General features: G+C 37.1%; 1 protein-coding gene across 4 annotated transcripts in view; it reads right to left on the bottom strand.

Annotated features, from left to right (window-relative positions):
- Positions 1-5,546: 5,546 nt before the first annotated feature.
- Positions 5,547-17,500, bottom strand: part of cbfb (core-binding factor beta subunit) — a 30,717-nt gene continuing 18,763 nt past the window's right edge. Inside the window, exons 4-7 of one of the 4 annotated variants that reach the window (XM_022749885.1) lie at positions 15,036-15,152; positions 14,700-14,795; positions 13,194-13,259; positions 6,351-6,426 (exon numbers count right to left, since the gene is read on the bottom strand). In XM_022749885.1, the coding sequence (XP_022605606.1) occupies positions 13,230-13,259; positions 14,700-14,795; positions 15,036-15,152 (243 nt within the window). In that variant the 3' untranslated portion in view covers positions 6,351-6,426; positions 13,194-13,229. Of the gene's footprint in view, positions 6,432-13,193; positions 13,260-14,699; positions 14,796-15,035; positions 15,153-17,500 lie in introns of all 4 variants that reach the window. The other 3 variants (XM_022749884.1, XM_022749883.1, XM_022749882.1) reach the window with 3 other exon arrangements.

The raw sequence follows: 17,500 nt of genomic DNA on the forward strand, positions 1-17,500 counted from the left end.
TTTTTTGCCTTACTATACTATGTGATTTTTTATGACTTTTTATGCCATGCAATACTATGTCATTTTTGTATATATTTTTTGTCTTACTATACTATGTGATTTTTTATGACTTTTTATGCCATACTATACTATGTGATTTTTTATGACTCTTTATGTCATACTATAGTATGGGATTTTTAATAACTTTTTATGCCATACTATACTATGTCAATTTTTAGACATTTTTTGCCTCACTATACTATGTGATTTTTATGACTTTTTATGCCATACTATACTATGTGATTTTTTATGAAAACTTTTTGCCTTACTGTACTATGTGATTTTTTATGACTTTTTATGCCATACTATACTATGTCGATTTTAATACATTTTTTGCCTTACTATACTATGTGATTTTTTTATGACTTTTTATGCCTTACTATATTATGTTATTTTTGTATGACTTTTTATGCCATACTATAGTATATAATTTTTTAATACATTTTTTGCCTTACTATACTATCTGATTTTTTATGACTTTTTATGCCATGCTATACTGTCATTTTTGTATATATTTTTTGCCTTACTATACTATGTGATTTTTAATGACTTTTTATGCCATACTATACTATATCATTTTTTTATACATTTTTTGCCTTACTACACTATGTGATTTTTTATGACTTATTATGCCATACTATACTATGTGATTTTTTTATGACTTTTTATGCCATGTTATACTGTCATTTTTGTATACATTTTTTGCCTTACTATACTATGTGATTTTTTATGACTTTTTATGCCATACCATACTATATAATTTTTTTCATAAATTTTTTGCCTTACTATACTATGTGATTTTTTATGACTTTTTATGCCCTACTAAATTATGTGATTTTTTATGACTTTTTATGCCATACTATACTATATCATTTTTTTAATACATTTTTTTCCTTACTATACTACGTGATTTTTTATGACTTTTTATGCCATGCTATACTATGTGATATTTTTTGACTTTTTATGCCATGCTATACTATATCCTTTTTTTATACATTATTTGAGTTCCTATGCTATGTAATTTTTTATGACTTTTAATGCCAAACTATAATATGTCAAGTTTTAGATATTTTTTGCCTTACTATATTATGTGATTTGGTATGACTTTTTATGCCATGCTATAGTATGTCATTTTTTGCCTTACTATACTATGTGATTTTTTTATGAGTTTTTATCCCATACTATACTATATCATTTTTTTAATACATTTTTTGCCTTACTATACTATGTGATTTTTTTATGAGTTTTTATCCCATACTATACTATATCATTTTTTTAATACATTTTTTGCCTTACTATACTATGTGATTTTTTTATGAGTTTTTATCCCATACTATACTATATCATTTTTTTAATACATTTTTTGCCTTACTATACTATGTGATTTTTTATGACTTTTTTTGCCATGCTATACTATATCATTTTTTAATACATTTTTTGCCTTACTATACTGTCATTTTTACTACATCTTATGCCTCATTATACTATTGCATGTTTATACCTTAATATACTATGAAATTTTTATGCCATACTATACTATGACATATTTTATGTAATTTTTATTGCTTACTATACTATGTGATTTTCATGCCTTCTTATATCATGACATTTTCTGCCATACTATACTATGACATTTTTTTGCCTTACAATACTATGACATTTTTTATGACATTCTTATGCTTTACTATACTATGACATTTTTATGTCATGTTATATTGTGACATTTTATGCCTCACTATACTGTAATTTTTACCACATCTTATGCTTCATTATACTATGACATTTTTATGCCATACTATACCTTGACATTTTATGCATTTCTATACTATGTCATTTAAATGCCATACTATACTATGACATTTATCATGACATTTTTATGGCATACTTGGAGAATGATATGTTAGTGAAGTACCTATTTCAATGTAAAAAAGACAGACACAAATACATGAATTCATATGTGTTTATTATGAAAAACATCTAACATTTTGAATTGAATATCTCATATTTTCAATTCCTCCAAGAGGAGAAGCTCAACCCTAAAACAGAGGAAAAGATAGACCACACACACAGGAAAGAGAAACGTAGAGAGTGTGTACAAGCCACAGAGTTCTTCTTTGAATCTCCAAATAAAACCAAAGTATAAATAACTTAAACAAATAAGAACATTAACAGTTTAGGTAAAAAAAAAAAGACAGAAAGAAAATGTTGGTGGTTTATGTTTTGCCTTAATGCCTGCATTAAGAAAATTGAGGGATGTAGTATCAACTAATGTGTTTACACTGGTAATCATCCAAATAATGGTGTAATGATACACTGGGCTGGTGTGGTGGGGACAAGGTGGTGCTGGAAATGTGACTTAGTTTGTTGTTCACAATTGTTTCCTCACTTATGTCTCTTAACCTCTATAAATCCATAAAGATTAATTTTCAGCTTTGATCAAGAGTTGTGGCAGAGTTCATAAGCCTGGTAGAGGCAGAGTTGGGAATACTGGCACAACTTCACCTACTAACCCAATGTGCATGGAGAAGGGAGCCAGTCTGAGAGGGTTAAAACTTCAGCAACACCTGTAGTATGATGAACAGCTTTACTGCCAGACTAACATGTTAGCTTGTGGCCTTCATCAGGGTTCCCAGTGACCCACAAGCCTGATGAAGGCCACGAGTCGAAATGTTTTGGTTTGAGAATGAAATTGTTCTTCATACTGTAAGTGTTGCTGGAGTTTTTTCATGAGACCACCAATGGCTGGTAGTGTAATTTCTAAGATTTATCACAGCATGAAAGCTGTTACAGTAAGCCTTATGGCAGGTGAACAGCTTAGCCCATTGTCTAGCTGTGTTACAGACATAACCATTCAACTCATGACTTACAAAAGCCACCAAACTGTGCTGGTTCTGACACCTACTGTGCTTTTCACCTCTCATTGTACTGTACTGGCTCATATCCAGTGCTCTGTCAGTTTCCACCAATGTTAATACTGATAAACCAGAAAAAATCTAGTGCGTACCACTGTATAGACTTTATGAATTACAGATTCCCTGATCTGAACTGGATCCAGCCTCATGGAAACATAACAGCCACTGTAAATGTAAACCTATGACAGCTTTCACTAACATGACCTGAACCTCATCTTAGGCCACAACCAGCTCCATGCATCCAAATGTTCTAATGCGTCCTTCTACCCATTCACATTATCCACAGTCATTAACGCCACTTCACTTCTCACCTGCTGGACTTTTCAACTTAACAATACCAAACTGTGCCCATACTACAAAAAACCCACCACTCATCACAATGAAGGTACACTTAGACAGAAAGTATGTTTTCCACATTCTTCAGCTAATTAAACACCAGGTCACAAGGCCAGCTGACTTCATAGGATCAGTGTATTCTGAGAAAAAATGGGAACATTTAAGTTTTTTTCCCCCAGTTGCACAAATCTCTGTGGGAAAGCTATCAACCAAGGCTGCCAATGAGAAAGTTTCTGACCTTAGGTTACCCCAATAATATCCTCCTGTATAGTATCCAAATTTCAGGATAAAAATCCTGCAGAGATTTTTGTTGTACCCTGAGGTTGATGATTTGGCTGGAGATGCAGAGACCTATCATCAAGTTTATCATGTTTGAGTTTTCAATACATTTTAACTTTTTTATTTTAATTCAAACTGCTGTTTTTAGCAACAACCTTACTCCAGAACTTATTGTAAATTGTTACAAACACATGGCTATCAATGTACAAAAAAAAGAAAAAAAAATCATCAGTTTTCTTAGTTCATGTAAAGCTCAAACTTCTTAATAAGTCATACTTACAAGAAAGAAAAGCATGAACAAAACATTTTTCTTGGTTATAATAATTATAATAAAACCGTTGAGTGCACACTGGAAAATGAAATGAGCTTCTCGTTGCACAATATAAAAACATTTATGTCGCCTAAAAATAGGGCTTGAGTCAATCCACATTCAATGTATTTAACCCAGGAAGTGGATTTCCTTGAGAAAAAAAAAACAAAAACAAAACAAAACAAAAACAATAAAAAGAACATTAATAAAAAGAACACATGAAAAAAACATGAAAGGCAACAAAAGTCCTCAAAACTCCCAAATGTCTGGATAAATTTTGTAATTTTAAACTTAACATAAAATAGCCTAGCACTGCTACTACTAGTTCATAATAAAGCTGAAAGATGGACAAAAATGAATACATATACAGAGAGAGAAGTAATAGAAAAAGTAAACATCATGACTTTCACACAAACAAAACGATAAGATAACAAAACATACCATTTCATTACACTAGTGCTGTAAAAGGACAGGGAATAGTATTTAGACTGCATTCAGGTTTTTCCAGTCCTTCATTGATGAGGAATCTGTGGGTGATTGATCGATCAATGGCTGGAGTGTATAACTAAACTGGATTTGTACCTATACAGTCTATGATCTGCAATGATAAATTATTAATGTTGATTGCAATCCAATTATTCTATAGTATAGACAGATAGAAGTGATATGTGACACATGCAACTGATGTGCATGTGATGTTTTTAAAGAGTTTGTGAGCTTGAGTCTGGGCTGATCCATTGTATTAGTAGCATGTTACAATACTATGTTACATATCATGGCTGTAAAAAACAACTTATTCCCACACAATAACTTTTTATGAGCTAAGGAAAAATCAAGTTTTCACCTTTGTGACAATGAACTTTTCTGAAAAAAAAAAACAGTGGGCTTTTAAATGGTTTACTTGGCTTATGAAATAGGATATTTTTCTCAGCCCATAAAGGACGTTTTTCTGAAAAATTCTAATTCAAATTACCAAAGTTTGGAGATACATTGTTTTGCTGTACAGCAATGTCATGTTATGATGAGCCAGGGCTTTGAAAAAGAAGTATGGTACACTCTATTTTATGTTCATATGTGTGCACAGATTAACATGAGTAAAAATATGGCATAGGGACACAGACGCTTTGTGCTTTTTTGAGCGTGCTGCTGTTTGCAAGGAACTATGTAAGGACACAGCCTCGAATCACCCACTTATTCCTGATCAAAGCGCTGTACAGAGAGTGCTCTGACGATAAATAGGCTGCATAGGGAACAACAAAGAACATAGGTAGGCCTGTGTTTGGTTTCATGCATATAAAGAAAATCCATGTGGAGAACAAGACTGATTGTATGGCATAGTGCAAAACCCCTTGGAAGACAAAGGATGTTTGAACTGAACACCCCCCTCCCCACAAAAATCATTTCCTTAATTGCTTCTAGCAGTTGTCTTTGTTATCTGTCCTGCCTCAAGGTTGTTGCTACATAACCTGTGATTCTACTGTTATGGGCACCTCACCATCAGTGAAGTTTAGAGAAATAATTCAAATTATAGTACAGCAAACACTTCTTAACCCTAGAACCTGGCAAACGTCTCTCTGGATGCTCTCCTCCCACCTGCCATCTTTTTAAATGCAACTAAATTTTCCCCCTCTTAATCCCCTGCCTCCCTCCCTCCTCCCTCCCTTCTCCAGCAAAGTGAACTTTGGTCTCAGAAAACAGCAGGTTTCAGGAAGTGAGCTGGATATAGTGTGGGTTAACAAGGGCATGTTCACAAATGTGAAGTGTTGCACAACACTGAACAATGCAGAATCGTTTTTTTCACAGACTGTCAACACCTCACTTTTGATGCATGCTCTACTGGTAATCCTGACCAATAAGCCCCGATCGTGACCCTGAGCCAAACAAAGATTCTGTCTCTCTTCCTCCTCCCCCGTTAACAACATCTTTACCCCCTTGTGACCCCTCTCCCTCTATTTTCAACATCGTGTATTAATAGAAAATATACTTTTGGTACTGGAAACTACCCCTACACATCAAATCCTCTCAGACCTGGACAAAAAATATCTGATCTTTCCTTTTTATATCTGCAACTCTCATCTGACTCAAGAAACAACGTCAACTCTGTATGTGTCACAGTTACAATATAATGCTAAATCAACTGCTCATGTTCCTTCCTCTGTATTAAAATATATTCAACTACTTTTTGTCCAGGTCTGTTGTGGCCATAACCCTTTTAATCCCTCTTTTCTATGGCTTTTATTCACTTTCAATTCAATCAATTCAGGAATTTTATTTTCTTCTACATTCAAATATTGAAAAAATGGTTGGCATGTAAAAATGATCATATCAAACCTGTTAGGAAATAATGATGAACAATTGGTCTACAACTGCAGTTTCGTTTTGACTTTTTTTCCCCCAGTTGATTGTGTTGAAAATGAATGGACTGCCAGCCCTGGTTTTCGCCTCTTCCTCCCTCCACAACTTCCTCATCGTCATCCTCCTCCTCAGCGCATCTTGTGCTCCACATCAGCGTTGGCCATGTTTGAGCCAGGGCTGGGGTCCTGCTGTCGTCTGGACTGGGGAGAGAGAGATGGAAGGATGAAAGAGGGGAAGAGAGGAGAGGAGAAGAGGGACGAAAAGAGGCGAGGTAAAAGTGATAGAGAGCGGAGTGAGATTAGACAGATGAGAAGGCAGGAAGAGATGGGAAGGATAGTAAGACAGGGATCAGAGAGAAAAATACAATAAATTAAGTACAATTTTTTAAATATGATAATGTATACAACACACTTAAACATTCTCTGCATCAGTAACATTTACCTGACTGTCTTTATAACAGCACATAATGATTATTGTCTTATAACAGCCTATAAAAGTCTTTTTTAGCGCCTCATATCAGCAGTGTAAGTTGTTAAAGCCTACATGCTTTTGTCTTCTCACAACTGGACTACTGCAATAACGTTTAAACATGTGTTGCTGTCAGGGAAACCTAAGCTCTGGAATATCATCTGTCTGAGGAGGTCAGGATAACCATGTTAATAGGTTGAATGATTGATAATTTTATGTCAGACTTGTAGGACACATGCTTGATTAGGGTTTGAATTATTCATCAATATAAACATTTAAAATACAGATATCATTATAACTGCTCACTACTATTTTATTTTGTGTAATAAACATTTGTTAAGTGATTATTAAGTCTGTAAAAATCCTTTGTAGGTCAAGGTTAGGATTTTAAATTGTTTATGTACTGATATGGGTTTTAGGGTCACTCCATTGATTCTGCAGAAGAAGTTCATGAAGAGAACTACACAGCCTTTAAAGACAGTTGATTAATGTCTTCTGTGGCTCTGGAGGAGCTGTCTAATGTCGGAAACAATAATGCTGACAATGTCAAAGTACGACTGAAGAGTTACAGTTGTAAGTTCTTATAAACTGGAAGTATGTAGTTTGAAAGACTTCAGGACAAAAGGGTTGTCTGATGAAAGACAGTTGCGTATGGGAAATGCAGGGTGCTTCATAGCAGCAATTATAAATGTTGACAAAGAAACTTTAAACATGGCCTCATATCTGCTCACAGCAACACTATAGTATTACAGTGCATTATAAACCATTCATTAGCCTAACTGTTTATAAACTGCTTATAAATGCATAATAGCAGGTTGAGTAGTTTTACCTCCAAGGGTTCAAAAAGTTAACCAAGTAGAACCCAAATGTGAGAATAACTAAGTTTGGTTCCTTTGTTTAAAAAAAAAAAAAAAAAGCTCCTCTACAACCACAGAGTGATATAGGACTGCAAAATGAAGTTGCAAATCCCCAAAGTGCCACTAGAGGAAGCCAGAAAGCTTTATAATAAGTTATGTGCGACTGTTTATACACTTTACTGATGTTGATATTTTAGTCAAGGTAGCTGGCAGACAGACAGGCAGAGAGGCAGACAGACTGACAGACATATAAACTGGCAGACATACTGGCTGTCTGACACAGATAAACACAGACACACACACATGCACACATGCACACACACACACACACACACACACACACACACACACACACACACACACACTGAGGGATCATTAGGTCATCATTAGAGGCCATCAGCATGACAAGACTTTTAAATTTATTTCATGAGTGGGTATAGTGTGTATGTGTTTGTGAGCTTGTGGCATGAACCTGCTCCTGCTGTAAAAAAAAATACTTGTGGTTATATGTTTACACTTAAGTGAGAGCTGAGGGAATTTAGCAGGGGTAGGGTGAGATGGCGGAAGGGGTAGAGGGGAGAGAGAGGTGAGAAAGTGTGGGCAGAGGTGAAGCAGAGAGCAGAGCAGACAGAAATGCAGACAGAGATAGTAAAGGGGTTGCTTAGTTCAACTGGAATGTAGTTTGTGTCATCTCAATGACTCACCATAATAGCAACATACACACAGTCACATGCACACACATACAGTATGTCATACTACCATTTTGAATCCTCACAGCCAGACTGACTCCAGTTTCTGTCTGTCTCCTCTGGAAAGCTGTCTGTTGCTTTCTCAAAACTGCTGCTATCAAATATTTATGTGTGGCTCAATTAGAGTGACTTGATTTTTTGGATTTCAAAGTGGAGTCACAATGAAATCAATTCTTGATTGTTCATTATAGCACCATCTGTGCTCGTAGGCTATGTTTGTGTCCTCCCAGTCTCCCTGGGAATAAAGTTCATAATGGATGATTCTGCAGCATGCGCACAGCCAACGTTCAGGGCCAAGGCTAGATGTGCTGTGATGGTAATGTAGTGAGGCAGAAGGTAAGAATGTAGTGGTTGATGTGGTGAAGAATTTATAGTCACATATTTCCCTCAGGAGTTGGTGGGGATGAAAAACAGAGCGAAAAGGAGAGTGAACATTGCCATGTTGACAGAAAAATGTCTCCAAATGAATAATAGTTGCCCCGTAACTGCTAGATGTGTAAATAGGCAACTGTTTGTTAACAAGTTCGCTACAGTGATTTATCGGAAAGTGATGAGACGAGCTGACCGGGCTGGGGCTAGCTGGTTAGCTAACTTCACAAGAAGAAAAGAAGTGACAGAAATAGAAGCAAAACAAAAAGGTCGCTTTCCACTGCTGGAGACAGTGTTTGTTTCTTCTAGACTGGTAAGTAAACAGCTGTTAATGCTAACGTTGGCTATTCCGATTAGTTTACTTTGTACTATTTTTGCTTTCTGAACACATTTTGTTGAGCTCTATCTTAGCAACTGCTAGCCTCAGAATCCTTTTTTTTATTATTATTATTATTGTTCCTAAATAAATCTGATTCATAGGATCTGCAGAATTAATAACATTAACATGTGATAATGATGGGATTAGTTACACCTGTGTTTGACCACTTAAAATGTCTGCTGTGAGAAAGGCCTATTCAGTTTCACTTCATTTTTTCCTCTAACCCATAATATTTCCTATTCCACATGTTATTTGTCAAACATAAATTTATCTGTTTGAAATTTACAGTATTAATTAAAAGTTATTTTGAGATTGGATAAATTTAAAATTGTAAGAGACAGTGAACACGGAAAGCTTTGAGTGTATTGTTGGTCATTGTAGAAGGGAGTGGTCTTTGCTAATCATAAGGGCAGGAGGAGAGCTTTCTGTATTGATCCACACACAGACGGAAGCTTGCTGGGCCACTATAGGCTGCTTCACCACAACTCAATACTGGAGAAGGGTGTGTGTGTGTGTGTGTGTGTGTGTGTGTGTGTGTGTGTGTGTGTGTGTGTGTGTGTGTGTGTGTGTGTGTGTGTGTGTGTGGTGAACTGAGTAGATTTGCTGTATCTGCGATTTGTGCATATATGTGCCTGTACAGTATTTGAATGTGTCTGTGAATTTGTGTGTGTGTGTGTGTGTGTGTAAGTCAAAGTAGGGGGTCTGATGGCAATCAATACTAATGATATATTAATGCTTTCAGTGCCAGCTCATCATTCACCACCAAATCTCTTTTTGCTGAGCACTTGGGAGTGTGTGTCTGTGTGTGTGTGTGTGTTTTTTGTGTGTGTGTGTGTCTGTGTGTGTGTGTGTGTGTTTTGTGTGTGAGTGTGTCTGTGCACTGTGGAGTTAAAACACGCATTTCTTTTCAATCTATTGCTTTTCCATCCATCACTCTGACAGGTACCTTCTGACCTTGAATGACTGGAGTATCACTGCATTTGGATGAAAAATGTTGTATCTGCCAAACTGACAAGGCCTCAGGAATTGAGAGGGAAACATCTTTATATTCAGTGAGCACCCACATGAAAAAAAAACATTAATGTTTTTCTGCTGAGCTTTATTATAATGAAACCTACGCAACCCAATAAACATCAGAGTGCCATAATTTTCCTCTGCAGCATTTTTAAAATGTAATTCTTATTGATCATATAGCAACAGTAATCACAGAAGTACTACAGTTACTGATAAGGTTTAAAAGGCTTTTCATTCTGGGTTACAGGGGGAGGTTTATGGTTTAAGTATTGTTATACAGATGTTTGGTTATGTTCAGATGTTGGCTTGAAAATGTTAAATTTGAATTTGACAAATACAACTTATGGTGACTCCAGTCTATTATAAATCAGAAATCAGTTAAAGCCCGTGCAGTACACATTTAAACCATACTGATATGTTGTTCGTATATTATTTTTTAAAACTTTTCCTTTTGTTGGCAGAGTAATGTTTGAGCAGTAAACCACTGTTCATCAGACATGAAAAATGAAATGTATGGTGCGGCACCTTTTCCCCATGCCTAGCCTTACATAACTAACATTACATTTTCATGTCTTTCTCTCTCTGCTATTCTCTCACTCGCTGTTCTGCATGTTGCATTTATATTGGTGGAAAAATTTAATTTCATTTAACTTTATACTATGCAACAAATACAACACCAATGTGGCGACTTCTGTCTTCTATCTGATAGAAAGAAGAAGTTAACTGCGGCTTTGAACTACACACAGTATAGACAGGATAGAGACATAACTAGATTGCCAGCTAACAAGATAAAGAGAGTCAGAGAGAGAGAGAGAGAGACAGAAGGAAAAGAGGGGTTCAGACCACAGAAATGCTGACGCTGTATCTCTGTAACTATTCAGCAATGCTCATCAGTCACACCCAAAGAAACATCTCAGAGCAGAGCTGTAGAATCGCACTGTGACTGCTGTTTCTCTCCATCTTAACGCTAAAATTGTCTTTTATGAAATACGTATCCCAATGTTCTTGTCTCATCATCTGCAAGACAACAGGAGTATTTCTGTCCATTATTTTCCCAGGCTTTTTTTTCTTTTTTTCAAATATTAACTTCATCTACAGAAGTCACGACTGCTTGGCACATTGATGAAAACAAGTGACTCACTATGTTCACGTTTTTCTACGGTCAAATATACAGCAAGTTCACGGGCACAGTTTATGAATGTAAGACAACGGCCTGAGAGGGACAAGATTAAAGTATATGGATTGTGCAATTTATTATGCATTGATAGATATATTTTTTATGTATTTTATATTGTACAGCCAAACAAAACTGTTTTTCAGCTCATGGTTTTTCCAGGGAGGAATCAAGCTCATATTTCTGCATGTGTACAGATTAGACAATTCAAATATAATGTATTAATTAGTGATCTTGCACACAAATGTTTCTTTTTACTTTGGACATAACCAGACTAGCTGTTTCCCGCTGTCTCCAGTCTTTATGCTAAGCTAGGCTAACATAAAGGCTCTTTGTTCACTTGAAGGTTCTGGAAGTGTGATTTTAAACGATAGTATAGTAGAAAACAACTATTTATTTTCTATGTAAAGATGAAGTGGAATAATGACATCCTCAGAAGAGAAGTAACACCTCTTCTGTATGTGATGTAATCTGAATCTCTCAGTTCTTTATTTTGGTATCCGGGAAGGCGGCACGTGCATCTTAGTGCATGTGTGTATGCATGTCAGTGTATTGAGTCCTTCCTGTTAAGCCGTCTGCCCTCCCCATGTTTATAAACACACAGTGACGGCCAACATGCAAGATGGCACAGTGCCGTACGCAGCATTCAGGTGAACGCAAAGTTCCAGATTTTCCTCCAGTGAAGAAACCATGTAGGCCTCTGACAAAGAAATAAGATAAGAGAAGATCATTTTTAAGTTTTACCGGCTCCATCAGTGTCATTCATGAGGCCCAGTCCCGGTGGATAAGTCTAAGTATGAATTTCTTTCTCGGTCTGACCTTGGAACCAATAGCGCTCTGGCTTTACCGAGATAGAGAGCCCAAGGAGCTGTTAAAGGGCTCCAGCTTGAATACATACAAACTGTGCCTGTTCTGGTGACTTGACCTTCATGTAAACTTCTAAACAGAACTATCACTTTACTGTAGGTATTTAAGTCAAACATGTGTATGTGACAAATAATAAATATGACCTTAACATTCAAATAAACAACATTATTATTCCTATACTTTCTCATGACAGTGCGGAAGTATGCGTGTGCTTTTTCAAATATGTGCCATGCACCTTTTGTCACATCCCTTCCAAATTTATCATTCATTCTGCTTGAAAGACCTAAAGGGAGCTTTGTTCTACACAACCTTCAATCTCTCCACACTTGTCTCTAGTCTAAATAATATTTAGTACCATATCGAATTCATTTTTTACATACATGATAAAAATCTGCGTTATTTTTAAGTGGTGGCACTTATATTGATTTAGCAGGAGACACAAGGTTTTCTTTTTCTCTCAGAGCCTCAGGGAAGAAACATGAGATCAGTCAGATGAAAGACGACCTTCAATAAATGTCTCTCTTTCCTGTCTTTCTGTTCTCCTTGTCTGTGCGTCTCTCCGCCCTCTGTTCTCTCCATGTGCTGTGTTCTTGCCTTTCTTCTACCATCTAATTTCTGCAGGACCATGTGCTACAAAGCTGTGGTAAGTCTTGATGTGTGTGTGTGTGTGTGTGTGTGTGTGTGTGTGTCATTGTGCAAATTGTTAAAATAAGCAGGAGCAGATATTACAGTCATTAAGTTCATTAGAAATGCATGCACATTCATGAACATAGAAAAACACATGCGCACACACTAACAAACACTTGCACACACACAACACACATGCACACACACAACACACACACACACACACACACACACACACACACACACACACACACACACACACACGACAACTGCCTGTGGTGACAGACACAGAAAATAAAACACAAGAATGCACATATATAAATTAAACAGGTAGACACACGCACAGACACACACACATACACACACATACACGCAACTGCACACACATGCAACACACACACACAGGGTGGTTTAGTGCATGACAGTGTGATAGATGGTGAGAAATGAAGGACACAGACCCTGTTCTTTTCTGCTGGCTGTCTGTCTGTGTGTCATCAGTCCCAGATTTTAGAAACCACAGGGTCCTAAAAAATAAACAATTTGGGGTTCATTCGTAGGGCGTCAACTTAGGAAGGATGCCACTGATCTCCCCAAAGCCTTGCCGGGAAAGTGAGTTTGTCTCAAGTAATTAAATGCATTTGGGACAATTACAAATTTCAAACCTATGACATGTGAATTTGTGAATCTAAATTACACATAAGACACTGCAAACAGCACAAACTGTTAAACAATTACATTTCATAAACTAGAGGCACTTTAGGAGCTGACAAATTCAGAAATAATTTCATATTATAGTTATTATGTCAAATTTCAGTAATTCTTAAATTAAATCTGGCACAAAGTGAGTAAACTACTTTCCCTTCTGAGGCTTGTGGGACACCTGACAAAACTGAACCAGTCATTCAATAGTTCATTAATATTAAATCAAATCAACTATCAGATTAGATTTATTATCAAACTGATCATGCACTAAACCTATCATTCAAACTGAAATTCTATTCAAATAAGAAATAACTGAAGCACACAATCACACATCACACAACCCTAAGCCGCTCCAAGCGCTAAGCAAAGAAAATCTAACTGGAAATTTGACTCTGTGGTTTTAATAAAAGTGTTTAGTTTCCTCTAAACATCAATCAATATATATTTGACATTATGCATATTATGATGTTGTGAAACTCATCAGAAAATAACTGTATGCTCAATTTGACATTTGAGAGAGACAATTTTCTGAATGGGTTACAAGCCAGAAACAGCAAGCAAGCTGCATAGGCGATGCTGTGTTTCTTTATATTTTTGTAAATCAGAGATGATTAAATTTCCAGTTAGGTAAGACTAGTCTTGCAAAGCCAGCCCACAAACTTTAAGTTTCACTTTTCATAGGTATATAGGCATTAGTTTGTGGCAAGAATAATTTCATATAACTTGTACATTAGACAAAACAATGACATGAACCTTTTCTGCATATGATTGGACAAATGAGCTAAACTGTCTTTGGTCTTTGCTTCCCATTTCAAACTAAAACATCATGTGAATTATTCATTCATTTCACATTCTTGTTTTTGCTGACCTCCAGCGATGCATAAGTGTACTCAGGGTGTGTTTAGTACCACACTGAATCTTCACTGTTGGGTGTGGTTACTGGTTGAAGAGAGCACACTAATGACTACACCCATCAATCATAATAACTGTGGTCAGAGGTACAACAGAGGTGAAGTGAAACAATGCTCGTCAGTTTCATAGCAGTTTTCCAAGACTAGAATCTTGCACCAAAAATCTTTACTACAGTTTATAAGTTTTAAACTGGCTTTGCAAGGCCCTGGGAGGTCTGGTAAGGAAGCAGATTTGTCCTGTTACAGGACAGGAGAGTTGGAGCTACACAGTCCAGTAACAGTCCCATTGTCTTTGAGATGGCAGACAAGTAGCCCCCCATTAACATGAACAACAGTCTCAGGCTCTCTCACCTCTAGATCCTCTCTGTGTGATCGGTCTCTGTCTTCAAAGTCTCTGGTTCTGCGGCGAGCCTCTTCAAAAGCTGCCTGGGCCAAAGCGTCCTCATGCTGCACACACACACAGAAATAGAAAGTGACAGTCGGTTTAGTTTTCTGTTTTTTCCGTGATAAAGAAGTTCCAAGGTTAGAAAAGAGTTGGGGCAAAAACTAAATTCATTTCTTTCTTTTAAACAAGACAGAGATCGCAATGTGATTTCAAGAGGAAAAGAGGAAAACAAAGCAAAAGGAGGATGTGGAGTTTTTGTGCACGCATACAAACGTTACACTATGTGAGAAGACATGTGTTACCTGTGCTCTCTCATCATCATACTCCAGGTATCCCATCCCATCCAGCCTCTGTAGGTCGATCCAGCCTCTCCAAATCACACACACCCCATTCAAGATCATAGGGGCCTTTAAATAGACCTGCAAAGACAGAGAGAGAGAGAGAGAGAGAGAGAGAGAGAGAGAGAGAGAGAGATCAATGCCAGCAACAGTTCATTTGCACATTACTGCAGCACTGTTCTGTCTTTTCAGTACTGCAACACATTTCAGTTAGCATTGGATGTGTTTTCCTGTGTGAGACTCAACATGTGTTAAGTTTGTTAAGTTCCTCTGCTGATAATGTTTAAAACCCTGTCAAACTAATATAGCAACAAGTCATATTGAAAATAACTATGATTTGAAAAAAAATAAACAAACAAACTGAGAATTGATGCTTTTTCAGAATCACACAGGGATCCATTCTCTGTTTCCCATGACTCTGGTAATAAGACTGGCTGTACACTGATCGTACATTTAGCCTAAAGCAGGAGCAGCAGCTTAATATGACTGGGAGTTTCGCACAAAATCAGTTCTTAAATCAGAAACCGTCAGCTCTTTCTCCAGAATAATACAAAGCTCTGTGTTTGGCCTCTCCCCCCTGCCCCCGCTGTAACTGCTGTGAATAAGAAAAACCACCAACTACGTCAAAACCTTTCCAGCACAATTGAGAGTTGGACTAGTAAATCACACACACATACACACAAGCCCGCACGCACACACACACACACACACTCACACACAAGCCCGCACACACACACACACTCACACACAAGCCCGCACACACACACACACAAGCCCGCATACACACCACACACACACACACATGTCGATGTGCATTTACATACTGTGTGTGCATGTGCAAAGTCAGTTGAGGTTAGTTTGTCTATATGTGTGCTCGTGTTTGCTGCAGAAACATGTCAGTCCTTTCATTTTCTAGTTTTAGTTGAAAAGTAAGTGTGTATATTGGAAACCAAAGTTACTGAAACTAAATATCATATGCCTAAAAACTTTTTTTTTTCTTTTTGTCATTTTGGATTATGGCCTTTCCCCCCGGATCTGTGCTTTATTCAATGGTGTTGTTGACACACTGGCAGCTAAAATCTGACTCTGATCTTTTTATGCTGGGATGATGATCTCATCCTGTAGAGCTTTCAGCCCTTGTTTTACTTATTTATCTATTGAAAGCAAATGTCATGTTACTTCAGTTCTCATGTGTCTTCAGTTAGGTTTGATAATAGCAAAAAAGGTACATCAACAACCTCAGCCGATTAACAGTAAGGCTACCCTTGTCTGTCTTGTTTGACCTTGTATAATGTCTGTTTTGTCTGTCTGTGAATGAGAGCGAACAGGAGGGGGAAATAGAAGTGATAATAAGGGCACTACAAGAGCTCACTTATATTCTATTAACAACTCTCTCTTCCTCATGTAGAAAGAACAACACAGTCAGGCAGACAGAGGAGGGTCAGGCTTTGTCTGTCTCTGCACTCCAGGTTATATTACATATGGCTCTGTGCCAGGGGGGCTGCAAACTAACCACCAAATATGTGAGCGTGTGCATGTCTGTGTGTATATTCATGAGGTGAGGGAATGTGTACATCTGAAGAATCACAGAACCATTTCTGTGTTTGGATTTGCCAGAATGTCTCTGGCTGCTGGAGGTAAATTCACGCTGCTGCATTGTGGACGAAATTCAACCATTTCTCAACATTTGGCAATAACTCATATTTTGTTAGAGGGAAAAGATCTTTTCCCGGTGTCATTTAAAGTGGACCTTTCGTGTTCATTTCCAGCTCTGTATTTTTTTATCCTCGGGCTCCATGAGACTAGCTTTGCATGACAGACATTTCAAAAAAGGCTTATCTGAAACTGCCTGTTATGTAGCCCTGTGTTTGAGCCGCTGACTGAAACAGGCATATTAGCTTGGGCCTCCTTAGGTGGCCTCCTTAAAAGCTCAGCTTCTGATTGGGTGAACATCAGGAAACCCGACGAGGGCTGGTGCACCCAGCGCTTGTGAGCGGCGCCTCCTCCTCTTACCAGGAGGTTCTGAAAATCTAAGTAACTAGTAACTAAGACTAAGTAACAGAACATAGTTTATTGGAAATGGCAACTTCATAAATCCATGTGTGATAGGAGTTTAAATTAGTTTACTAACAGCTGTAATCAATATTTTAATATCAATAATGGATCACATGACTATTTGTATTTGAAAGTTTAGTGGAGTATTTTAGCATCTTTCAACGTTACTGTTTTGATTCATTCTCACCATTCATTGGTTCTTTGCCAACAAGTTTGCCACATCAACTTAAAAGGTGATAGATTTGTGTTCACAGCTTGTTTCTGCTGCACCCAAATGGCCCAAAAGCAGTTAAGGTGTGAGGTAGTGGTAATGAGCAAACATCTAATTTGATTTCTTTCTGTTTCTTCTCTGTGTTTCATAACCTTCCTCTTTC

Source organism: Seriola dumerili, unplaced genomic scaffold (assembly GCF_002260705.1).
Source record: "Seriola dumerili isolate Sdu_G_001 unplaced genomic scaffold, Sdu_1.0 BDQW01000147.1, whole genome shotgun sequence".
NCBI lineage: Eukaryota > Metazoa > Chordata > Actinopteri > Carangiformes > Carangidae > Seriola > Seriola dumerili.